The 25,838-nt window shown below is 47.0% G+C and overlaps 1 protein-coding gene across 8 annotated transcripts in view; it reads right to left on the bottom strand.

Annotated features, from left to right (window-relative positions):
- Nucleotides 1-25,838, bottom strand: part of LOC135027842 (uncharacterized) — a 1,366,020-nt gene that overhangs the window by 1,165,953 nt on the left and 174,229 nt on the right. For all 8 annotated transcript variants that reach the window (XR_010224289.1, XM_063953746.1, XM_063953745.1 and 5 more), the window contains exons 10-11: nucleotides 22,399-22,584; nucleotides 5,114-5,345 (exon numbers count right to left, since the gene is read on the bottom strand). Coding sequence is in view for 7 of the 8 variants with exons in the window: in XM_063953746.1 (XP_063809816.1) it covers nucleotides 5,114-5,345; nucleotides 22,399-22,584 (418 nt within the window). In the remaining variant the exon portion in view is untranslated. The remainder of the gene's footprint in view (nucleotides 1-5,113; nucleotides 5,346-22,398; nucleotides 22,585-25,838) is intronic.

The following is a 25,838-nucleotide window of genomic DNA, read 5'->3' as shown; positions in this document are numbered from 1 at the left end:
TCCTCAATGCTGCTGCCCGGCTCATCTTCCTCACCAAACGCACTACGTCTACCTCCCCTCTCCTACAGGCCCTCCACTGGCTTCCCTTCCCTTTCAGAATCCAATTCAAACTTCTCACACTCACTTACAAAGCTCTCACCCACTCCTCTCCCATCTACATCTCTGACCTTATCTCCCTTTACTCTCCCACCCGTCCTCTTCGCTCTGCTAATGCACGCCGACTCTCCTGTCTTCTGATTACTTCCTCCCACTCCTATCTCCAAGATTTTTCACGTGCTGCTCCCTTTCTCTGGAATTCTTTACCTCTCCCCCTCAGACTCTCCACCTCTCTACAAAACTTCAAACGGGCTCTTAAGACCCATTTCTTTACCAAACCTAGCCAAATCTCAACCTAACCCTCTGTTCCATGCTCTCTATGTACCCCATCTGTGTCACCCCTGTCTGTCTACCCCTCCCCTTAGAATGTAAGCTCTCACGAGTAGGGCCCTCTTCCCTCATGTGCTTATACTTTTCTTACTTTAATAATCCTCAACTGCCCAGATCCCGCAGTTTTTTGGCCACCTGGAACTTATCTCTATGTTTACTGGTGTAGTTATGCTTAGTTGCCCTGTACTTGTCCTATATTGTCTTCAACTGTAAGCCACTGTTTTCCTGTTTTGATTATGTGCATATGTACTCTGTAATTGGGCGCTGCGGAACCCTTGCGGCGCCATATAAATAAAGGATAATAATAATAATAATAAAAGTATAGGATAAGGCAGGGTTTAGTGTGGCACTTGGTGCTGCGTCTATAGCAGGAACCTTGCGAGGTTGTTTTTGTACCTGTAGTTCCACGGAATGAGCAGTGTCTGGATGTCCAGGATTAGGAGCAGCTGCGGTGGCCATCTTGGATCTGGCATTTCTGTCTCCGTCCCTTCACGATTTCTGCTGCTTCTGAGGCATGCTGCCGGCCAGGTACCTCTCCATATAGAGGAGGGGGGACCCCAAAGAGGCTTGAGGGGGTAATTGGTTGCGGTGGGGTTGCCTAAGGAGGCAATACGCCGGGTATAGAAGCGGGGGGCACCGGAACTTGAGAGGAGCGCTGCTACTCCATGCACCGCCCGAACCGGAAGTCGTTTGACCATTTTCTGGATTTCCAGAGCCTTTTCCACTGGAAGAAATACTCTCCGTACTTCTGTGTCCAGAATCATCCCTAAAAAGGACAATCTTGTTGTCGGTTCCAACTGCGACTTTGGAAAATTCATGATCCAACCGTGTTGTTGGAGTATTGACAGGGAGAGTGCGATGTTCTGCACCAACTGTTCCCTGGATCTCGCTTTTATCAGGAGATCGTCCAGATAAGGAATTATATTGACTCCTTTTTAACGAAGGAGGACCATCATCTCCGCCATCACCTTGGTGAATACCCTCGGTGCAGTGGAGAGTCCGAAGTGGCAACGTCTGAAACTGGTAATGGCAATCCTGTACTGCGAATCTCAGATAAGCTTGGTGAGGAGGATAAATGAGAACATGCAAGTAAGCATCTTTTATGTCTACTGACACCATGAAGTCCCCCTCTTCCAGACTGGAAATCACTGTCCGACTTCGGAACTACGAAGAGGCTTGAATAATAAACCTTCTCCTTACTGTGCCAAGGGTACCAGGACAATGACCTGATCCTGACATAATTTTTGAATTGCCGTTGTTACTGCCTCTCTTCCCGGAAGAGAAGCTGGCAAGGTCGATTTGAAAAATCGGCATGGGGGGACGTCTTGAAACTCTAGTTTGTACCCATGGGACACTATTTGTAAGACCCATTGGTCCAGGCCAGATTGAATCCAGATTTGGCTGAAAAGTTTCAGACGTGCTCCCACCCGAGTGGACTCCCGCAAGGGAGCCCCAACGTTATGCTGCAGATTTGACAGACGGGATGGACTTCTGCTCCTGCGATCCGGGAGACGCTGCGGATTTCTTTCCTTTTCCCCTTCCCCTACCTGCAAAAAAAGGGGAGACTTTTGGCCTTTTTGTATCTGTTGGGCTGAAAGGACTGTATGTGAGAGCGATGTGTCTTTTTCGCCGGTGTAGGAGCATAAGGCAAGAATGTCGACTTACCTGCGGTAGTCGCAGAGATTAACGCATCCAGCCCATCACCAAACAAGGCCTCACCTTTATACGGGAGAGCCTCCATATTTCTTTTGGAATCTGCATCAGCATTCCACTGGCGAATCCACAACGCCCTCCAAGCCGATACTGCCATGGTAGCGGTTCTTGATTCCAAGAAACCAATATATTTAATGGATTCTAGTAACGTACGCAGCAGCGTCTTTGATATGACCTAACGTTAGGAGTATCTCGTCTCCATCTATTGTGTCAATGTCTAATGACAAGTTTTCTGACCACTTTTCAATAGAACTACTCACCCACTCACAGACAATGGTAGGCCTGAGTAATGTCCCATTGGCCACATCAATAAATCACCTCACTCACTTGCGGTCTGTCGGCTCCTTAAGTGAAGACATTCCAGGCGCAGGGAGAAACACCTTTTCTCTTTTATGACAGGGCCCTGTCTAAAATGCGGGGTGACTCCCACCTTTTTTGGAAAAAGGTAAGCTGCCCGATATCCTTTTGGGAATCAGAAATGTATTTTCTTTTTTCTTTTGGAGGGAAAATTACATTACTTCTTTACTAAAGTAAACCCTCTCCTTGTGGTAAAAGAGGGGGCTTCGTAACTTCTAACACCTCCTTTATAGCTAAAACATGTTTTGAATGCTTTTTTGCTAACTTAGGACCTATTCCCCTGGAATCACTATTGTTGACACAGGAATCAGAGTCCGTGTCGGTATCAGTTTGTACTACTTGTGCAAATTTGTATGTGACCCAGAGGGGTCCTTGTGGATGAAAGGCAGAACTATTAAAAATCACATCTTCAACAGATTATTTTCATTTTCTGTATGAGATTCAGTCCAACCTCTTACTGATATGATTCACACTATCATGTAACCTTTAACCCAGTCAGGCTCTTGGTGTCATATTACACCTCTGTGTCCCTAACATGTCTCCACAGAGTTCCCTGCCGCAGACATGTCACACATGTGCAGAACCACACCACAGACACTCCGGGATTTATAGGGGACAGACCCACAGTAAAATCTGTCAGAAGGACACAGATAAGATCTTGTCAGTTCACAACCCAGCGCCAGTAACACGTCTGTGAACACAAAATGCCCACTGACATTCAGCGCTTTTTAATGTTAATCACACAATTATATAGCACCAAATTCACTATGCCCCCCCCCCACCCCCCTGTTTTGCACCCTGATACTTGTTCAGTAGTGGAGGAGGACCAGTGTTGTCTCTGCAGCCTGAGGAGAGAGAGAAAATGGAGCTGAGCAGTGTGCTGGCTGACTGAGGAGGAAGCTCCACTCTTCCATGGTGTGTTTCTCCTCAGCTTTTATGAGGTATTTTTTTTATACTGGCTGGGGTAGGACTGTGCCTCAGCAACTTACGCCCCTTATTTATGCCAGTTTCCATAGGTTTCATGCTGCCCAGGACGCCCCCCGCGCCCTGCACCCTGCAGTGCCTGTGTATGTGTGGTCAACATGGCGCGCTGCGCTCCCGCCAGCCGCGCGGTACCTTTAGCCGTCACCTTCTTGATTGAAGATCTGTCTTCTAACACTCACCTGTCTTCAGACTTCAGGCTCTGTGAGGGGGGTGACGGCATGCTGTGGGAGTGAGCATCTAGGCACAGCTAGCGTTCAGTTCCCTTCAGGAGCTAATGGTGTCCTGTCAGCCAGATGCAGAGCCATGAAACTCTTTAGGAAGTTAGTTCCTACTTCTGCCCCCCCAGTCCCACGAAGCAGGGAGTCTGATGCCAGCAGATCTCCCTGAAAATAAAAAACCTAACATAAGTCTTTTCAGAGAAACTCAGTAGAGCTCCTCAGAATGCATCCAGTCAACCTGGGCACATTTCTAAAACTGTGGTCTGGAGGAGGGGCATAGAGCGAGGAGCCAGTTCACACCCAATGAAAAGTCTTTAGAGTGCCCATGTCTCCTGCGGATCCCATCTATACCACATGGTCTTGATGTCATCCCCAGCATCTTCTAGGATGTATGAGAAATATATACACACGCACACACACACACACACACACACACACACACACACACACACACACACACACACACACACACACACACATATATACTGTATATTTATTTATTTAGCTTTATATATAGGACTCACATAGTAGGGCTAATACACTATTTGTAGGATACTTGTCCACAAAACTCAAGTGTTTATGGGGTCTATTCATGGAGTAGTGAAAAGCTCTTTATCAGTGATACAATTGCCTTTCACTGATTCCTCCTATTCATAGAAGGGGTGACGAAATCTCTTATTTCTCCAGCGGTGCCCCAGCTCTGTGTAAGGATCGTTTCCCCATAGACAGTATCAGTGTGGGGAGAACGATTCACAGAAGGCGTGGAAATATCTCATATGTGTATATTGTGTTGTGTATATGAAACATAAATGCATTCTGTGTTTAGAATTAGGTCCCATTCCTAAGATCTCATTATGGAACACAAATATTTCAAAAAACGGAAAACAACCAAAATCCAAAATACTTGTGGTCCCAAGCATTTTGGATATTGGAGACTAAACCTGTAAGTATTAATTATTATAATTATTATTATAATTATTATAACTACTACTATTATTATAATTATGATACTGATACAGTATTATACATATAATGGCTCATACATACGGATGACCCTATATGTACATTTGCATTATGCCAGAGTAAAACTTGTTAGCAATGGAAACAAATCACCTGTACCCTAAGAACAAGTCTAATGAATCTGAGATATGGGGTGGAGCAGAAAAGTTTAAACATTCCATTGTTTTGACAAAATAGTACAGTGCATAATTGAATTCCTCTATAAATCACAAGTGAAGAAGTATAAATTAATGAATGCTGAAAATACAAATAAATTATAAGTGTGAGTGAGTGAGTGAGTGAGTGAGTGAGTGAGTGAATGAATCAATGATCGAACGATCATACAAATGAAGAGAATAAGCTTCCATTGCTAGGATGATCATAATTGATAATAATTTCACATTAATAAAACTTACCTTAATTGTAGTTCTTAATTCAAAAAATGCTTTCTGGAAGGGGCTGTTTTTTTCTACAATAAACACATCTGTAATTTGGCTTGTAAAGGAATCTTTAGCCAGACAATATGAGCTCCAGATTTCTTGAACCATAGTATCCAAACCTGAGGTTCCTGCACCCCCTATTGCAGCCACAGCCTTTAGAACCTCAAAATGCTTCATTGTCTCCACTAAGTCCAGGACATCATTGCATCTAACCAGAAACACGCAAAAAATTACACTGTTATGAGCACAACAATTTATTTTGTTATTTAGTTGTTTCAGTATTTCACCCAGCAGCGAAAATAGCGGCGGTGCAGCCAATGCATCACACCAGTGCCCATTGCTATTAAGGGCCCACAGCCAGCAGCTTTATGGGCTGGCCCTTGACAGAAAACCTTGTGGCCGCGCTGCAGATGGAGGTCAGAAGGAGGGGCCTTCCCTCTCAACTCTGCCCTGCTCCTACCCTCTGCCTCCTGTGTGATTGCCTAGGACTAGCTGCCTGGTGCTGAAAGCGAAGGCGGATGACGATCGCCGGACAGGCTTGCAGAGAGAGACAGCCCTGCCCGGCTTGCAGAGAGAGACAACCAGAGTCAAGCCACGCTGATGTGAAGTGTGCCCAGGCCCTGGACCTATTTATTATTTATTACCAGTTATTTATATAGCGCACACATATTCCGCAGAGCTTTACAGAGAAAATTTTGCCCATTCATATCAGTCCAGTGGAGCTTTACAATCTATATCCCTATCACATGTACACACAGGCACATTCACACTACGGTTAAATTTTGTTGGTAGCCTACCAGTATATTTTTGGATTGTGGGAGGAAATCGGAGTACCCGAAGTAAACCCACACAAGTACGGGGAGAATATACAAACTCCGCACAGTTAGGGCCATGCGCTGTGAGGCAGTAATGCTAACCATTACACCATCCGTACTGCCCTAGTCGCAGAAGTAAGCAAACTTATTTATGTCATTGCCTGCAGCCATCTCACAGCTTTCATCCACTGCCTCTCTAGTCACCCATTGTCTTCCTGTCACCCTCTATCTCCCTATCATCCACTGCCTCCCCATTCACCCACTATCTCCCTGTCCCCCACTATCTCCCTGTCACCCCTGTCTACCAGTCACCCACTATCTCCTGGTCACCTACTATCTCCCTGTCACCCACTATCTCAGTCATCCCTGCCTCCCCAGTCATCCCTGTCTACCTAGTCACCCACTGTCTCCCTCTCCCCCATTATCTCAGTCACCCCTGCCTCCACAGTCACCCACTATCTCCTTGTCACCCACTATATACCTGTCACCCTCTCTCTGTCACCCACTGACTTCCTGTCATCCATTATCGCAATCACCCCTGCCTCCACAGTCATCCACTGTCTCACAGTTTGCCACTATCTTTGTCACCCATCTCCCCAGTCACCCATTATCTCTGTCACTCTCTACCTGTCATCCACTATCTCCCTGTCACCCACTGTCTCCATCACATCTGCCTATCCAGTCACCCACTCTCTTCCTGTCACCTACTGTCTCTCTGTCAACCATTGTCTCCCTGACACCCACTGTCTACATCACGTATTATCTCCCTGTCACCCACTGAATTCTATTGTCATTCTGTCGCTCCCTATTTACCTCTCCCTGTCAACCTCTGGCTCTCCATCACCCTCTACCATATGCTGACATCAACTGCCTCTCCCTGTCAACCTCTGCCTTCTGCTGTCACCTTCTGCCTTCCACTGTCACCCTCTGTCTTCCTGTTATCCGATGCCTCTCCATATAACTATCTGCCGATCCCAGCCACCTCTACCTGTCACCCACTGACTCCCAAGTCACCACCTGCCTCTTTAACACCCACAGTCTCTCCCACTGTCAACCACAACCTCTCACGTTGTTACCCACTGCTTCTCCCATATGATGGAGGAGAGGGGCCCAAAGCATGTTCCGCCACTGGCTTCACCTCAAACACATCTCATGTTTTTACATCCTTTAAAAATAGGTTATATAGGTTGATACAGTATATGAGGTCCTCATTTTCTCACTCTTTTTATTTGTGACTTAATTTGTGGTTTTCCCTCCCCCTCTAGATTTATCCAAGAGTTAAAGCTCATTCAGGTGAGCGTCATGTATATACACCAATTGTGCAATCTATAAAGCACACATCACTATGCAGTTCTTGGTCCATCCACCATCCAGAAGAAATCTGATACAGAATGGAAAATTAGTATCAATGGAACTCAGCCCTAAAGGGGGGCACACACGGAGAGATCCGTGCTTAAATTCTAAGCAATCTGACTTAGATATTAAGCACGGATCTATCCATGTGTATGTCCAAAGCGATAGCAATGTGCGGTCCTGCGCATTGCTTTCGCTGACTCTAGATTTGGCATGCATGCATGCCAAATCTATTAGATCGCTTACTTCACTGCTGTGAGCGGCCCCCTCATCGTCATCATCCTCCTCGCTCAGCACATCGCGCTGTGTGTTGGGCAAGGGGGAAAGATGTGTGCAGAGCAGTCTGTGCTAGATCGCTCAGCGCACATCTCCCCCGTGTGTACGGTGCTTTACATGCCTATGTGGCTCCAATCCAGGATAAGGGGAGATAATCTATTTAATGAACAAGAACAATGGTGAACTGCTTTAAAACCCTTACTGCGACATTTGTCTTGTCACACAATTACTGTATGGGAAGCTTCGCAGAAGGCAAATCATAAGGGGCTAATTTGGAGTCACACAGATCTCTCTTCACAGATGCAAAATCGAGTTCTTGGCAGAAGTGACCTTACACATCTTTGCATATGTCTGTCCTATTTTGAGTTGGACGCAACTTGGCTGGATCTGTCTTTCCATGAAATTGGGGCGTTTTGGAGGTGTGAACTGGGTTTTTGCAAAGTGAACGAACAGAACCATACTGGCTTATAGAAGTGTCAGGGGACTTCCATGTGAGTGTGGTGGGTGTGTATCGAAAGCTCCATGTGAGTCTTGCATACGGTGAAGGGAGGTATGTTTCTGAGGTATCTCTTGCACCTATGATAAGGCTACTACAAGTGCCCATACTAATGACTGCAGCAGCCGAAGTAGGATCAATGGAAAACACTGGTTTCCACTATCACATGCACAATCTCCAGCATTAGCTGAATGGATACTGGCATTAGCTTTAAGTAGTAAAACAGGCATCTGCAGCTGCGTGCAATTACAGCCACTTTATGCAAGACTCAGAATCAGTGGCACTGGGATAATCACAGGGTTTGTGTCCTGCTGTATGCATATTTGCAGTTATAGCACACAAGCAGGGTTCTCTATGCTCATTTTCCCCCCAGTACAATCATTGTTTTTCTTTATTGAAGCATAATGTATACAAAAAGAGAAAATACAATATTTCAACATTCCACATGAAATAAAAGTCTCTGAGTTATGATAAGAGTAAAATAATATCATTGTCAATGTCAACATCAGAGATATGATGAGTTAAAGTGGAAGGAAATCCACTCACACTTGCAAAAAGAGAGTTCACAAAGTCAAAAGGCATCCTAGACCTGGGAATTACTAAAGGTGGATACACACTGGAAGATATATCTGCAGGTCAATGGATCTGACCGCCCGTACACATAGCACGATGCCCCGATATATCTGTAGCTATATCGGCCATCGACTGTGTTGCAGGGCCAATGCGATATGTCTGTGAACGACGGCATTCACAGACATAACGCTGGTACACACTGGCCACCGAACCATCAATATATCAGCCTCATATCGGCCGATATATCGACAAGTGTGTACCCAGCTTAAGGCTTCTGATGCAACCAAACAACTAAGGAGTAGATTCCAATTTCTAATTTATAAAGTAAACCTAACTGTACATATGAATGTTGCTTAGTGATATTATCACTTTTTTTTTCCATCAATAATTTTTATCGAAAACAAGTTTTCTTTTTGCAAGGGGTAGGTAGGGGTACAGAAAGAAAGAAGGAAGGGGCGGCGGGGGGGGGGTACATAGAACCAAGGGAACGGGATGTAAACATGCAAATATCAAAATTGTCAGAAGTCAAATATAACAATCCAATATAAATACAAAGTCATCTTGGAAAAAAGATACAGATAAAGATAAACACAGGTCAAACATGAAAACATATCAATAAACAGATAATCAATAATAGACACAGGGCTAGTAAGGCACAGCCGATGCACAGAGTGAAGTATAAGCCGAGTGTTATGCACACCAGTGCCTGCAGGAATGTACTGGTGTCAGAACTGTTATGCACTCCAGTGCCTGCAGGAATGTACTGGTGTTTGAACTGTTATGCACACCAGTGCCTGCAGGAATGTACTGGTGTCTGAACGGATAGGTATGCAAAACAAATGAACTCACAGACAGACTGGGGAATATGACATTACGTACACAGAAGGTGATAGGGTAACAAAATACACACAAAGTGAACAGAGAAGCCCAGAGGCTAAGGAACTGGGTGTCTCCCTAGTATTAGTAATGCTCAGATGGGAAAAGCAAGATGTTGTGTTTTAATACGTAGAGAACCCGAAATGCTGTTGCTAAGGGCAACAGCAAAACCCTAAAGGGTTACCAACGGGTGTGGCAGTAAACTCCTTGGTCAGAGATGGAATGATAGACACAAGGAGAGTCTCCACAATCCTAATTCTCACTTGCAGTGCACAGGTTCAGCTTACTGCCACTAAACTGACCCCTGACACCTTGCACAGTGAGACAGGATTTAGGCAGGCAAGTCTTAGAATACAGCCGCAAACTTGCTAAGTTCACAGAGTAGTAAAAGAACCCCAGCAAGCTAAACGACTGACTCCAGTCTTACTGCTAGGTCTGGATTGGAAGAGTGTAGTACCAAATCCCCAGGCCTATTTGCAGTAAGCAACAACAAATACAAAGCTACACAGTACTGGCTAACTTTCAGGAACTGACTAACCAACAAAGATTCAGCAGCATCTGCTTAACCTGAGAAGAGGCCTTATAAAGCAGGTGCTGTCCACGCCCCACTCAGACCTCACAGACTGTGAGCACAAAAACCAGCACCGGATCCCCTGCCGTGCACAGAGCCTGTAACCACTGCACAGCAAAAGACCCGAACCGGAGTATCAGCTGCGCTCAGGTTACTCCGCTAGCACTTGTCTCCCGGCTGCCATGACGACGTGGCAGCACAGGGCAGGAGACCCTAACAGTACCTCCCCTCTGACGAGGGGTCAAAGAACCCCTACCACCGGGTTTATCGGGGAACTGCGAGAAGAAAGAGCGTATCAGTCTGGGGGCATGAAGATCACAACTGCGCACCCACGACCGCTCCTCCGGGCCATACCCCTTCCAGTGCACCAAAAATGACAGCCGACCCCAAACTATCTTGGAGTCAAGAACCCTTTCAACAACAAACTCCCTCTGGCCACGTATCAGAAGAGGGGAAGGTCTTCCACTGGAAGAAGGATTACTAATCGCCCGTTTTAAAAGGGAACAATGAAATGTTTTATTGATACCCAAAGAACGGGGCAGATCTAACTGAAATGCCACCGGATTGATAACCCTGGTGATCTTATAAGGGCCGATGAACCGGGGGCCTAACTTATGAGATGGCTGTCTCAACTTCAAATTCTTGGTAGACAACCAGACGAAGTCTCCTAATTTGAAGCTGCAGGGTCTTTTCCGCTTATCAAAAACACTTTTGGTCACTAATGACACAGACACAAGGGCTTTCTTCACTTTCCGCCAAATACCTCTAAGGACCGAAACCACAGAGGAACCACCAGGCGTGGAGTCCAGGGGGTCAAAAGAATTGGCCTTAGGATGATGCCCATACACACAAAGGAAGGGAGAGATCCCTGCAGCAGAGTGAGCCGCGTTGTTATAGGCAAACTCCGCCATGGACAGATGAGCAACCCAGTCAGTCTGACACTTGGAGACATAACACCTGAGGAACTGCTCCAAGGACTGGTTCACCCTTTCAGTCTGCCCATTAGACTGCGGATGGTAGCCTGACGACAAGCTGACAGAAATCTGGAGATCGGAACAAAATGCCCTCCAGAATTTGGCCACAAACTGGGATCCGCGGTCAGAGACCACATCAAGTGGCAACCCGTGGAGACGCACAACATGCAGCATAAATAATTCAGACAGGCGTCTGGCCGATGGCAGCCCAACCAGTGGAACGAAGTGCGCCATCTTCGAAAACCTGTCAACGACAACCCAGATGGCTGTCATCCCCGAGGATTTGGGCAAGTCCACCACAAAATCCATTGAAATGTGGGTCCATGGCTTAGATGGGAAAGAGAGTGGATGTAATGGGCCAACAGGAACCCCTCTAGGAGTCTTATTTCGGGCACAGATGTCACATGCCCGAACCCACTGATCCACATCCTTAGCCACCGAGGGCCACCACACCGCCCTAGATAGCAACTCCCGAGTTCTGGCAATACCCGGGTGACCTGCCGACTTCTTGGCATGGAATTCCAGGAACACTCGCTGTCTTAACCTAGGAGGCACAAACAAAAGACCTACCGGAAGGTCTGGAGGAGCCTGCTCCTGTGCTCTAAGGACTAATGATAAGAGGTCCTGGGTAATGCCCACTTTAATACATGATGGGGACACAATGGACAATGGCTCCTCGGTGGTCTCCTGGATTGGAGCAAAACTCCGCGAGAGCGCATCAGCCTTGATGTTTTTTTACCCAGGGCGATATGTTATCAAAAAATTAAAGCGAGCAAAAAACAAAGCCCATCGTGCCTGCCTGGCATTGAGACGCTTCGCTGACTCTAAATATGCCAGATTCTTATGGTCGGTGAGAATTGAGACCACAAACTTAGCCCCCTCAAGCCAGTGTCTCCACTCCTCGAGTGCATCCTTAATAGCCAACAATTCCCGGTTACCCACGTCATAATTCATCTCGGCAGGCGAAAATTTACGGGAAAAGTAAGCACAGGGATGAAGGCGATTATCAGACACTCCCATCTGAGAAAGCACTGCCCCAATACCCATCTCAGAGGCATACACCTCCACCACAAAAGGACGCTCTGGATCTGGGTGTCGCAGCACCTTGGCCGATACAAATGCCCTTTTGAGACGGGCAAAAGCCGCTTTAGCCTCACAAGACCAGTGAGCAACATCCGCCCCTTTCTTAGTGAGTGCCACCAAGGGCGCCACTATAGACGAAAATCCAGCGATAAATCGTCTATAAAAATTCGCAAAGCCCAGGAAACGCTGAAGCGCCTTCAAACTAGTGGGCTGCACCCAATCCAGGACTGCCTGTACCTTGGAACCCTCCATTTGGAAACCTTCTGGGGAGATAATATATCCTAGAAATGCGATTTGCTGAACTTCAAATTCGCACTTCTCCAGCTTCGCCCCAAGCCGGTGGTCTCTGAGTTTCTGGAGGACTAAGCGCACATGCTTCCGATGTTCCTCCAGGGAATGGGAGAAGATTAGGATGTCATCTAAGTATACAACTAAGAATCTATCCAAATATTCCCTGAGCACATCATTCATGAAATCCTGGAAGACTGCCGGGGCATTACAGAGCCCAAAAGGCATCACCAAATATTCATAATGCCCTGAGTGGGTATTAAAGGCAGTCTTCCATTCATCCCCCTCTCTTATTCGGATTAGATTGTACGCACCGCGTAGGTCAATCTTAGAAAAAATGGTGGCAGTACGAAGCTGGTCAAACAAGACCGAAATGAGAGGCAGTGGGTATGAGTTTTTAATCGTGATACGGTTCAATTCCCTGAAGTCGATGCAGGGTCGCAACGAACCGTCCTTTTTACCCACGAAGAAGAACCCCGACCCAACTGGAGACTGTGAAGGTCTGATAAATCCCTTAGCCAAGTTCTCCTGAGTGTACTCTGCCATAGCCTGAGTCTCAGGACGTGACAGGGAGTACAACCTGCTCTTGGGAAGCTTAGCATTTGGCAACAAATCAATGGCACAGTCATAGGGGCGATGGGGAGGTAGTACCTCTGCAACTTTTTTGGAGAACACGTCCGCAAAATCTGCATAACACCCTGGCAATCCTGGCAAACTTAGCTGCGAGAGCCTGACTGGAAGGCTCAAGCAACTCCTGAAACAATCAGTACCCCAACTAAGAATCTCCCCAGAGACCCAGTCAAATTGAGGATTGTGGGCCCTTAACCAGGGTAACCCCAACACCAATGGGGCAAAAGAACAGACAGTCACATAAAAGGACAATTTTTCAGAGTGTGTGGCTCCAATAAACAAAGAAATCTGGCTAGTGCAAGAGGTAATTTTACCTTGGGATAATGGTTCCCCGTTTAACCCACAAATCTCAATTTCCGATGCCAAGGGTACTAAGGGAACAGAGTGTTTCAGGGCGAATTGGCGGTCCATAAAAACCCCGTCGGCCCCACTGTCCACAAAGGCCTCAGTCTTGACAGTTTGACCGAGGATCTTCAAGGTCACCGGAATGATAAAAGTCTTCTTGGGAAATTCTGACTTCTGGCCTGACAGGATATTTCCCATCACCCTTAGGCCCTGAAGTTTTCCGGCTTTTCTGGGCATGATACTACCACATGACCTTTATTCCCACAGTACAAACACAACCCCTGCTGTCTCCTCCGCGTCTTCTCACGCGAGGAGAGGCGGGTAGCCCCAATCTGCATAGGCTCCTCGGAAAATTCCTCAGAGTCTGAGGTTCCCTTGGGAAAGAAGGAAACCTCAGTCTCCCTTTCAAGCCTACGCTCTCTCAGCCGTCTATCCACCCGGATGGATAACTGCATGAGCTGATCCAAGCTATCAGGCAAGGGATATTGTACCAGTTGGTCCTTTATCTGGTTAGAAAGACCACTTCGGTACTGGTGTCTCAGGGCTGGGTCATTCCACTGGGTATCATGGGCCAACCTCCGAAACTCCGTACAGTAAACCTCAACTGGCCTTCGCCCTTGCTTAAGGATCGAAATCTGAGCCTCGGCTGAGGCCGTCTTGTCAGGGTCATCATACAACATGCCCAGTGCCGTAAAAAAAGCATCAACACTTTTAAGCGACGGACAGTCAGGCTGCAACCCATATGCCCAGACCTGTGGGTCTCCTTGTAGCAAGGAAATCACTATGCCCACCCGCTGAATCTCCGACCCAGAAGACTGAGGCCTAAGCCGGAAGTATAGCTTGCAGCTCTCCTTGAAACAAAAGAACTGCGAGCGATCTCCAGAAAAACGATCCGGGAGATTTACTTTCGGCTCCTTAACCCCTGAAGGTGCTGCTGCTGCGGGAGCTCCGCCAGCGGCCTGGGAGGTGTGCATTTTAATGGACAAATCATTAAATTGTCGAGTCAGGACCTGCACCTGATCGACCACCTGTTGCAACGTACTTTGAGGGGTATGCTCCATATTCCCACAAAATTTCAACAGGAGTATTAGGCTGCTGAATATGTTATGCACACCAGTGCCTGCAGGAATGTACTGGTGTCAGAACTGTTATGCACTCCAGTGCCTGCAGGAATGTACTGGTGTTTGAACTGTTATGCACACCAGTGCCTGCAGGAATGTACTGGTGTCTGAACGGATAGGTATGCAAAACAAATGAACTCACAGACAGACTGGGGAATATGACATTACGTACACAGAAGGTGATAGGGTAACAAAATACACACAAAGTGAACAGAGAAGCCCAGAGGCTAAGGAACTGGGTGTCTCCCTAGTATTAGTAATGCTCAGATGGGAAAAGCAAGATGTTGTGTTTTAATACGTAGAGAACCCGAAATGCTGTTGCTAAGGGCAACAGCAAAACCCTAAAGGGTTACCAACGGGTGTGGCAGTAAACTCCTTGGTCAGAGATGGAATGATAGACACAAGGAGAGTCTCCACAATCCTAATTCTCACTTGCAGTGCACAGGTTCAGCTTACTGCCACTAAACTGACACCTGACACCTTGCACAGTGAGACAGGATTTAGGCAGGCAAGTCTTAGAATACAGCCGCAAACTTGCTAAGTTCACAGAGTAGTAAAAGAACCCCAGCAAGCTAAACGACTGACTCCAGTCTTACTGCTAGGTCTGGATTGGCAGAGTGTAGTACCAAATCCCCAGGCCTATTTGCAGTAAGCAACAAATACAAAGCTACACAGTACTGGCTAACTTTCAGGAACTGACTAACCAACAAAGATTCAGCAGCATCTGCTTAACCTGAGAAGAGGCCTTATAAAGCAGGTGCTGTCCACGCCCCACTCAGACCTCACAGACTGTGAGCACAAAAACCAGCACCGGATCCCCTGCCGTGCACAGAGCCTGTAACCACTGCACAGCAAAAGACCCGAACCGGAGTATCAGCTGCGCTCAGGTTACTCCGCTAGCACTTGTCTCCCGGTTGCCATGACGACGTGGCAGCACAGGGCAGGAGACCCTAACACCGAGTCAGTTAGGGGGAAGGTGAAACACCCCCTCCAGCAGTGACGTAGTCATGCCATGCTCTCCATTTCACCATTGGGGAGGAGGCCGCAGAAGAGTAAGGCATGAACTCAGTTTCCATAGTAAAATGGAATTGAATTTTGTTGGTGACTAGGGATAGAGGAGGGGGAGAAGCTTGTTTCCAACTTTGGGCCAATGCAGCCCTGGCAGCTATACAAATATGCCCCACCAGATATCTCTGATGAGGTGGTATCTCAGCAGGAAAAATGTGGAGCAGGGCCATGGCCGGAGAGGGGGTGAGGGACAGGTGTAAGACCGAATGAATCAAAGCAAATATTTTGCTCCAGAAATGTCGAAGGGAAGGACAGGACCAGAAAATATGGACAACATGGCCTATTTCCCCACAATTACACCAGCAATATTTGGAACAAGACTGCCAGAATGAGTGTAGCCTATCCGGTGTTAAGTATAGTCTATTAAGGAGTTTGATATGCATCTCCGTGTGATTCAAGCACTTGGACATTCGGTAAGAAGAAATAAAAATTTGTTCCCATTGGGCTTCAGATAGGGGAAGATCCAAGTCTTGTTCCCATTTCAGCTGCGCATTAGACTTAGTAGTAGTAAGCAAGCTGATAAGTGTCCTGTACCAAAACGAGATGTCCCCTCTAGAGTCACATAGAGATACACGTGTTAAGACAACCTGGGATAACGGGTTCGGGAGAGCCACCTGTCTAGGCAAACCTTTGTACCAGTGGTGAATTTGGAAATAATGCAATAATTCTCCACTGGGGAGATTATATCGAGACTGGAGTTGAGAAAACAATAGCATAACATTACCATCCATAAGGTCCCCCAAGACAGTCAAACCACAAACAAACCAGGTAGAGAGATTTAAATTAGGGATTAATTTAGCTATGGCTCGTAGTGAGATAGTAGAATATGGAAATTGATGTCCAGGCAGGCGAGTCACCAATTTATCCCAGATTTGTAAAGATGTTCTAGTGGCGGGGAGGAGGGACAATAAGCGGGGTCTAGAGTTTGGGTGTATCTTAAAAAGGTCTTCTAAGGGAAGGTCCAAACTCCCAGTACGTTCAAGAGATACCCATACCACTACAGGCGCCCCACTCAACCAGTATTTAAACTGGACCAGCACACATGCCTCCTGGTAAAGGACCAGGTCGGGCATATCTAGCCCTCCCTTTCTACGAGGGAGAATAATTTTGGACCGAGCCAATCGGGGTGGCCGTGCCTTCCAGACATAGCGTAGCATTATAGCACAACATCTATCAAGGTACGCTTTAGGGAAAAGAAAAGGTATGGTTCGGTATAAGTACATGAGTTTAGGTAAGAGAGTCATTTTGAAGGCTGCTAGGCAGCCAATCCACGAAATATCATAAGATAGCCAGGACTTAGTCAGGTCTACAAAACTATTAATTAGTGGAGGTAAGTTAACATCAAAAACAGAGGCCGTAGAAGGTGGAATTTGGATCCCCAAATACTGAATTGAAGCCGAACGCCAGTTATATGGATAGTGTGATTGAAGGGTGGACACTATGGGAGCTGGGATATTAATGGGGAGAGCATCTGTCTTTGTCGTATTACTTTTATAAACGGAAGCTTCACTATACTGTCCCAAGATAGCATGCAAACAAGGAAGGGAGGATAGCGGGTCCGTGACAAACAGAAGGACGTCGTCCGCAAAGAGGCACAACTTGTGAGAAGTAGTGCCAATAGTCACCATCGGGAAGCCCCCAGACATCCAAATCTTCTCAGCAAGGGGTTCTATGCCCAACGTAAATATTAAGGGTGATAGAGGGCAACCCTGTCGGGTTCCATTCATAATAGGAAATGTATCGGGGAGGAAACCGTTACTAAATACCCGTGCAGAGGGGGAGCTATATAGAGATAAAACTGAAGAAAGAATATGGCCACTAAAACCAAACTTGTCTAGAACCGAGGACATATATTGCCAGTTCAGTCTATCAAACGCCTTCTCTGCATCTAAAGAGAGCAGGAGAAGGCCAGTGTTAGAGGGAACGATATCAATCAAGTCAAAAACCCTACGGGTATTGTCAGACGCCTGTCTACCAGGCACAAACCCAATGAGAGATGGCAGAAAGACATTTAAATGGAAAGCGACAAGTTTGGCAAAAATTTTAATATCGCTGTTCAATAGTGCAATGGGCCTATAATTTTGACAATGCGCTGGGGTTTTACCTGGCTTGGTTATAGTGATAATTTGAGCCTCCAGCATTTCTGTAGGGAAAGCACCAAGAGAGGAGATTGAATTATACAAGGAGGTCAGGGCCGATAGTTGATCACAGAGAGAAATATTAAATTAATTTATGAAGCCATCTGGACCAGGGGCTTTATTATGCGGGAGTGATTTCATTACTTGAATTACCTCGGAGGGGGTCCACGGGGCATTTAATGTCTCGAGCTGTTCCGCAGAAAGGGAGGGGAGTTTGATGTCGGCTAGGAAGGACTGTATAGAATCAGGAGTGGGTTGAAAAGGGGATCAGAAGAAAGGTTGTACAGCTTGGTATAATATCTAGCGAATTGATTCGCTATGTCATATGGATTGGACACTTTACCACCCTGAGGAGAAATCAGATGTCTACTCCTATTACGAGCCTGGAGGGCACGGAGCTTGCAAGCCAGCATTTTTCCCCGGTCTATTACCAGTCTGGTAAAATTTCTCTCTCAACCTATTTAAAGCAAATTGGGTCCGTCTCATAAGGAGTTTCTGAAGTTGGCCTCGGATATCCTTTAATTCCCTACGAAGGGCCCTAGAGGGGTGGAGCTTATTCCTATCTTCGACCTCCTTAAGTTTAGATTCCAAGTCTTGTTGTTGTTGGATAGCTTGTCGTTTGAGTCTAGCACCGGCTTGGATCGCAGTGCCTCGCACAACTGCCTTAAGGGCACACCAGAAAGTCGTGATAGAAGTATCTGAGGGGGAATTAGTTTCCATATAGAGGGAGATGCAATCATCAATCGCTTTTTTAGATATAGGGTCCGACAGCAGGTGGGCAGATAGGCGCCACGGCCGAGGGGGTGTAAATTTGTGGCAAATATTCCAAGACCATAGGAGTGGAGCATGATCAGACCAGGAAATAGGCAGAACATCCACCTGTGCTGAGTGCTGCAAAGTCCACTTATCGCAAAGAATAAGATCTATGCGAGAGTAGGAATTGTGCACTGGAGAGAAATACGTATAATCTCTCGAAGTTGGGTTCTGAACTCTCCACAAGTCATACAGGTCATATTCTGCCAGCAAATTACGGAAGGCTAGTGACGGGCCAGCCGGAGCCGCAGACGTCTGGGAAGAAGACCGGGGAGATCTATCTAATTTAGGATCAAGCACTAAATTATAGTCGCCCAACATAAGCAGGGCACCCTGACGAACCCTCGCAATAGTCGAGCAAACTTTTCTAAGGAAGGGGACTTGGTTAGAATTGGGAGCGTAGAGAGATACAATCGTAACCATCTTATCCTCCAATTTTCCAACTAGAATGAGGAAACGTCCATTCTTGTCAGCTATCTGGGACAGCAGTTCAAACGAAACAGAGCTCCGAAAAAGAACAGCCACTCCATTGCGCTTGAAGGGGCCATTTGCAAAAAAGCCAACTGGGTATCTCCGGTCTCTCAGAGCCGGGTGACCTACTGACGAAAAATGAGTTTCCTGCAAGGCAACTATGTCAGTTCTGTGTTTATGAAAAGTGGTCATTGGGGGAGTTCAACCCTTTAAAATTCAATGAGACTAGGGAAAAAAGAGGAAAGGACAGGCAGGAAAAACCAAAAGGGCCCATTATATCGGGGCCGCATTGCTACTGCAGGGGAAAGGTATGCAGTAGAAAAAAGTATGGGGAGGTGGCGGTAGTATCACTACCCAGGGTACAAAAGGCACATGTATACCTGGAGCAATAACGTATAGCCAAACTAAAAGTACCAATAAGGGTACCAACAAGCACATCAACAAATAATGTGACTAGTGAGATACCTTCATGTGTACAGTAAGAAGAAAAAGAAAGATAAAAGAGATAGAATCAGAGGAAAATGCAGGTACACATAGCAATATAAACAGCAAATGAAGGAACCAAAAGCATACACATATATAACAGATAAACTCACGTATCTGGTATGCATTATAAGGGGGACAGAGTCCCCAACCAAACATGAAGATCAACCAGGAACTACATTAATTGGAACATTGAATACTCAGTCAGGTCGCAGACCACTCACGGGTAAGTGGCAGGCGAGGTTTCAATGTAGAGGGCACTTTGACCGAAACATCCCAGTCATTAAGCAGCTTAACCCCAGCGTCCAGAGTGGCAACTACGTAGGAGGATTTCTCATGGGAAATCGCCAATTTCACTGGGAAGCCCCATCTGTATCTAATGTCATGAGAACGTAGTGCCTCCGTGATAGGAGCCAGAGCTCTACGTTTAGATATGGTCAGTGCCGAGAAGTCAGGAAATATTTGTATGCCTCCAAGCGTATCTGAATCAGACGCAGATCTGACAGCTTGCACTATCCGTTCCTTGGTCGTGAAGAAGTGAACACGGAGGAGGGTATCTCGAGTGTAGGAGGCGGAAACCGACCGTGTTTTCGGAAGCCGGTGAATGCGATCGATGAAAAGGTCTCTGCCGTCCGCCCCAGGTAGCAGTTTGCGTTAGAGGGACATAGCATAGTCCAGAAGTTCAGAATTGGCCACAGAGTCTGGGATACCTCGGACTTTAATATTATTTCTCCTCGACCTGTCCTCTATATCCGCCAGTTTGTCTTTATACGTCTCCATCTCTGCTTGTTGTCGGTCATGGCCCGAAATAAGGTCATTATGAGAGGAAACCAGTTCCTCCATTTTACATTCAAGATGGTCTGTGCGATCACCTAAAGCAGTTAGCTCCACTTTAACTTCACGGATAGCCAGAGAGAGGTCTTGAGTGAGCTCAGATTTAAAAGCCGCAAGGACTTGACACAGAGTCTTGACAGTGAGAGGATCCGTAGAATTAGAGTCCACCCCAGGGACCGATAAGGAATGGCCAGAACTCTCCTTAGGACGGTCAGGTTGGCTCGATGGGATGGAGCTCCCGGCAGGAGACGAGGAGATACGAGCCCCTTTTTGATTAGAGAAAGCCACCGGGGGCGGGAGTGCGTCCTTAATTTTTTTAGGGGGCATCGTTAGAGGGCTGCAGTAGAAGGAGTAGATGAGTGAAACTGGAAGGCCAATGCGTCACAGGCCCTGGAGGCAGAGTAGTATGCTGGTTCCAAACAGAAGCTACTATGTATGCATGAGAACCCCGGGTGGAGGCGTAGAGAGGACAGAGCACATCACATCCCTATTCAAACATTATTACATGCAGGAGATCTTTGCAGGGTCGGGGAGAAACGCCAAATATGAGAGAGGCACAACAAATCCCAGCAAGGGGGTACTCACAGATCCAGTACAGGGGATTCCAGCAGGAATCGGCAGCACTACCACATAATGGAATATACACCCAAAGGGAGATGTAGTAGAAAAAGCTGGAGGAGAGCCACAGGCAGATATCACTGGTCCTGGTCCAGCTCAGGGTTCAGTTTCAGCCTCAGAACATACTTGCCTACCTGACCCTCTCCATGAGGGAGAAAATGCTCTGTTCCTGGGCTTTCCTGGTAATGTATGATTGCCATCACCTGTGGTGAGATAGTTAATTGATAAGAAAGGTGTTTCACCACAGGTGCTGGCAGTCATACATTACTAGGAAAGTCCAGGAACAGAGCATTTTCTCCCTCATGGAGAGGGTCAGGTAGGCAAGTATGCCTCAGAAGGGGACAGAGCTGCAGAGATGCACAGACTGAAGAATCCAAAATGGGTGCTGGCTGTGAATGTCTCCTTCCCAGCTGGAGACAGAGGTGGATCCCAGGCACACAGGAGTAAAAGCACAAGGTCCCACGGGTCCTCGGCCTCTGGGAGCCCCCAGAGACCCTCCAGGAGCCTGCAGGGAGAGGCAGGAGCCGTCCGACGGAGCCACGTCCCGTTTTCCCGAGTCCCGGAAGTCCGGCCCGGGTAGGCTTGAAAATTTAGTCCCCGGCTTCAGGGCAGAAGGTAGGCCGCAATCTGCAGGAGCCTCCAGGAGTGCTCCCCGATTCCGCGGACCTCACCAACCGGCCAGCGCACAGCAGCAGGAGTGGGGGAGAAGGCACAAGGAAGAAAGGAGCAGAGATGGATGTGCAGGGAGGGAGAGAAGTGCCCGAAATCCTGGAGCTCTGCTGAGACACTTCCACTCACAGCAGCAGCTAGGCCACAGCCCCGATATTACCACTTTTAATTAATGTTTGGTGTATGAGCGGGGATCCGGTCTGAAGATCGACAGTGTCTAGGTCGACAATGTTTAGGTTGACCACTATAGGTCGACAGTCACTAGGTCGACAGGGTCAGAAGGTCGACATGTTTTAGGTCGACAGGTCAAAAGGTCGACATGAGTTTTTTTGTTTTTTTTTTACTTTTTCATACTTAACGATCCACGTGGACTACGATTGGAACGGTAATCTGTGCCGAGCAAAGCGGTAGCAGAGCGAGGCACCTTGCCCAAAGCATGGCAAGCGAAGCGAGCCATGCGAGGGGACACGGTGCACTAATTGGGGTTCCCGGTCACTCTACGAAGACAACGACACCAAAAAACATAAAAAACTCATGTCGACCTTTTGACCTGTCAACCTGGAACATGCCGACCTTCTGACCCTGTCAACCTAGTGACTGTCGACCTATAGTGGTCGACCTAAATATTGTCGACCTAGACACTGTAGATCTAATGATCCACACCCATATGAGCGTTAAGCCTCTCAGAAAATATTGTGTTCATCAAAATAAGTATTGTTACATAACGTCTAGATAAACATTTTCTATCCAATTATAATAGACTCACCTTTCCATAAACATGTTGATATTCTGAAAACATGGAGCATTGTACAGAGGCCATGGAGAATTTATCCACATGGTCTCTTTCTTATCCTCCTTTTCTTTATGACTGGATTGGTTTCTTCCATAAACCCATGGAGCTGGCACTTCATACATGGTAATGTTACAAACCGTATCACTTGATTTATTGGATCTGTGGCAAATTTAAAGCATGTTATTATACTCTGCATGTTATTTTAATTTTGCTATATAATGTATAAAGGGTTTAATTACAACTGAGAATAAAAACATTTCAATGAAATCTAGAAGATCAGTTAATGAACTTGATGCCATGGTAGCTTATGTCAAGGGGGGACCGATTTGGGACTGAACCTTTCAGACAAATGCAAATTGTACACTTGGGACCTAAATCAGCATGGATTGCTATTCTGAGAAATTGCAGTTGTCTGCGAATAGAAAGGTGCCGCCCCGACAGGAAGAGAAAAGCCCCAAGCAAGTTTGCGAATGCATCGCAGATCACTATCCATTTGCAGATGCATACACAATTTCCAGAACATCAAATATTTTTTTACTGTCTGAGCAAATGTAAGTAGGTCTGAGGCTGGCAGAAATCTGCGACTGAGGTGGCCTACACTGACCTCAGAGACCCTCCACAAAAATGCCTGGGCACGCATACGTTTTTCCTGACACACCCAGAAAACGTCAGATTTCCGCCCAGAAACGCCAGCTTCCTGTCAGTCAAACAGCAGCTACATTGCGATTATGATCTGTACACAATTTCTGTAGCTATTACCCCTTGTGCGTGCGCAGTTGTTTGATAAATCGCTCAATTTGTGATTTCTCTAAATAGTGATTTATGCTGAATTATTTTATTATAAGTTATTAATGTAGCACGCACATTTTCTGTAGCGCTTTATGTAGAATATTTGGCCATTCACATCAGTCCCTGCCCCAGTGGAGTTACAATTTATATTCACTACCACATGTACATACACACTCTTGGGCCAGTATTTACTAAAAATCAGAGTTTTGCCGATTTGTGTTTTTTTTTCTAAGTCCCAATCCGGGAATTCACTAAGCAGAAAACTCGGCAGTGTCTGGTCTATTTGTAATGGTTTGATTGGCAAAGTTCAGAAATACGAATGAATAGACCATCGGTCAAACGCGGCTGTTATTTCATACAATACGGGCATTCACTATTTATTCGTATTTGGGTGTTAGTCTCTGAGTGCTCAAGTGCGGGTCTGTTTTTTTCCGATTCGTTAAAAAAAGCAGCAAAAAAATAGACCTGCTTTTTCCAGGCGAGTTTGGATAACTATGCACGGATCAGTGAGATCTGTGCATGGTTATCTATGGGAAAGGGTCTGTTTAGTGTAAAAACAGAAAAAAAATTGTGTGGGGTCCCCCCTCCTAAGCATAACCAGCCTCGGGCTCTTTGAGCCGGTCCTGGTTGACAAACTATGGGGAAAAAAATGACAGGGGTTCCCCCATATTTCATCAACCAGCACCGGGCTCTGCGCCTGGTCCTGGTTCCAAAAATACGGGGGACAAAAAGCGTAGGGGTCCCCCGTATTTTTGAAACCAGCACCGGGGTCCACTAGCCAGGTACATAATGCCACAGCTGGGGGACACTTTTATAGTGGTCCCTGCGGCCCTGGCATTACATACCCAACTAGTCACCCCTGGCCGGGGTACCCTGGAGGAGTGGGAACACCTTAAATCAAGGGGTCCCCCCCCTCCAGCCACCCAAGGGCCAGGGGTGAAGCCCGAGGCTGTCCCCCCCATCCAAGGGCGGCGGATGGGGGGCTGATAGCCATGTGTAAAAAATGTGAATATTGTTTTTAGTAGCAGTACTACAAGTCCCAGCAAGCCTCCCCCCAAGCTGGTACTTGGAGAACCACAAGTACCAGCATGCGGTGGAAAACCGGGCCCGCTGGTACCTGTAGTACTGCTACTAAAAACATACCCCCAAAAAAACAGGACACACACACACCGTGAAAGTATAATTTTATTACATACATGCACACCTCCAAACATACATACTTACCTATGTTCACACGAGGCTCGGTCCTCTTGTCCCTGTAGAATCCTTGGGGTACCTGTGAAAAAAATTATACTCACAGAATCCAGTGTAGAATCAGACCTTTGTATAATCCACGTACTTGGCAAAATAATAAAACGGAAACCCGACCACGCACTGAAAGGGGTCCCATGTTTACACATGGGACCCCTTTCCCCGACTGCCAGGACCCCCCGACTCCTGTCAAAGAGGGTCCCTTCAGCCAATCAGGGAGCGCCACGTCGTGGCACTCTCCTGATTGGCTGTGTGCTCCTGTAGTGTCTGTCAGGCAGCACACGGCACAGATACAATGTAGCGCCTATGCGCTCCATTGTAGCCAATGGTGGGAACTTTGCGGTCAGCGGTGAGGTTACTTTCGGTCAACCGCTGACCGCAAAGTTCCCACCATTGGTTACAATGGAGCGCATAGGCGCTACATTGTATCTGTGCCGTGTGCTGCCTGACAGACACTACAGGAGCACACAGCCAATCAGGAGAGTGCCACGACGTGGCGCTCCCTGATTGGCTGAAGGGACCCTCTTTGACAGGAGTCAGGGGGGGTCCCGGCAGTCGGGGAAAGGGGTCCCATGTGTAAACATGGGACCCCTTTCAGTGCGTGGTCGGGTTTCCGTTTTATTATTTTGCCAAGTACGTGGATTATACAAAGGTCTGATTCTACACTGGATTCTGTGAGTATAATTTTTTTCACAGGTACCCCAAGGATTCTACAGGGACAAGAGGACCGAGCCTCGTGTGAACATAGGTAAGTATGTATGTTTGGAGGTGTGCATGTATGTAATAAAATTATACTTTCACGGTGTGTGTGTCCTGTTTTGTTTGGGGTATTTTTTTAGTAGTAGTACTACAGGTACCAGCGGGCCCGGTTTTCCATCGCATGCTGGTACTTGTGGTTCTCCAAGTACCAGCTTGCGGGGGAGGCTTGCTGGGACTTGTAGTACTGCTACTAAAAACAATATTCACATTTTTTACACATGGCTATCAGCCCCCCATCCGCCGCCCTTGGATGGGGGGGGACAGACTCTGGTTTCACCCCTGGCCCTTGGGTGGCTGGAGGGGGGGGACCCCTTGATTTAAGGGGTTCCCACTCCTCCAGGGTACCCCGGCCAGGAGTGACTAGTTGGGTATGTAATGCCAGGGCCGCAGGGACCACTATAAAAGTGTCCCCCGGCTGTGGCATTATGTACCTGGCTAGTGGAGCCCGGTGCTGGTTTAAAAAATACTGGGGACCCCTACGCTTTTTGTCCCCCGTATTTTTGGAACCAGGACCAGGCGCAGAGCCCTGTGCTGGTTGATTAAATATGGGGGAACCCCTGTCATTTTTCCCCCCATATTTTATCAACCAGGACCGGCTCAAAGAGCCCGAGGCT

The sequence above is a fragment of the Pseudophryne corroboree genome, chromosome 2, assembly GCF_028390025.1.
Source record: "Pseudophryne corroboree isolate aPseCor3 chromosome 2, aPseCor3.hap2, whole genome shotgun sequence".
Classification (NCBI taxonomy): Eukaryota; Metazoa; Chordata; class Amphibia; order Anura; family Myobatrachidae; genus Pseudophryne; species Pseudophryne corroboree.
The sequence above is the reverse complement of the archived record's forward strand: the minus strand, read 5'-3'. Positions and strand labels throughout refer to the sequence as shown.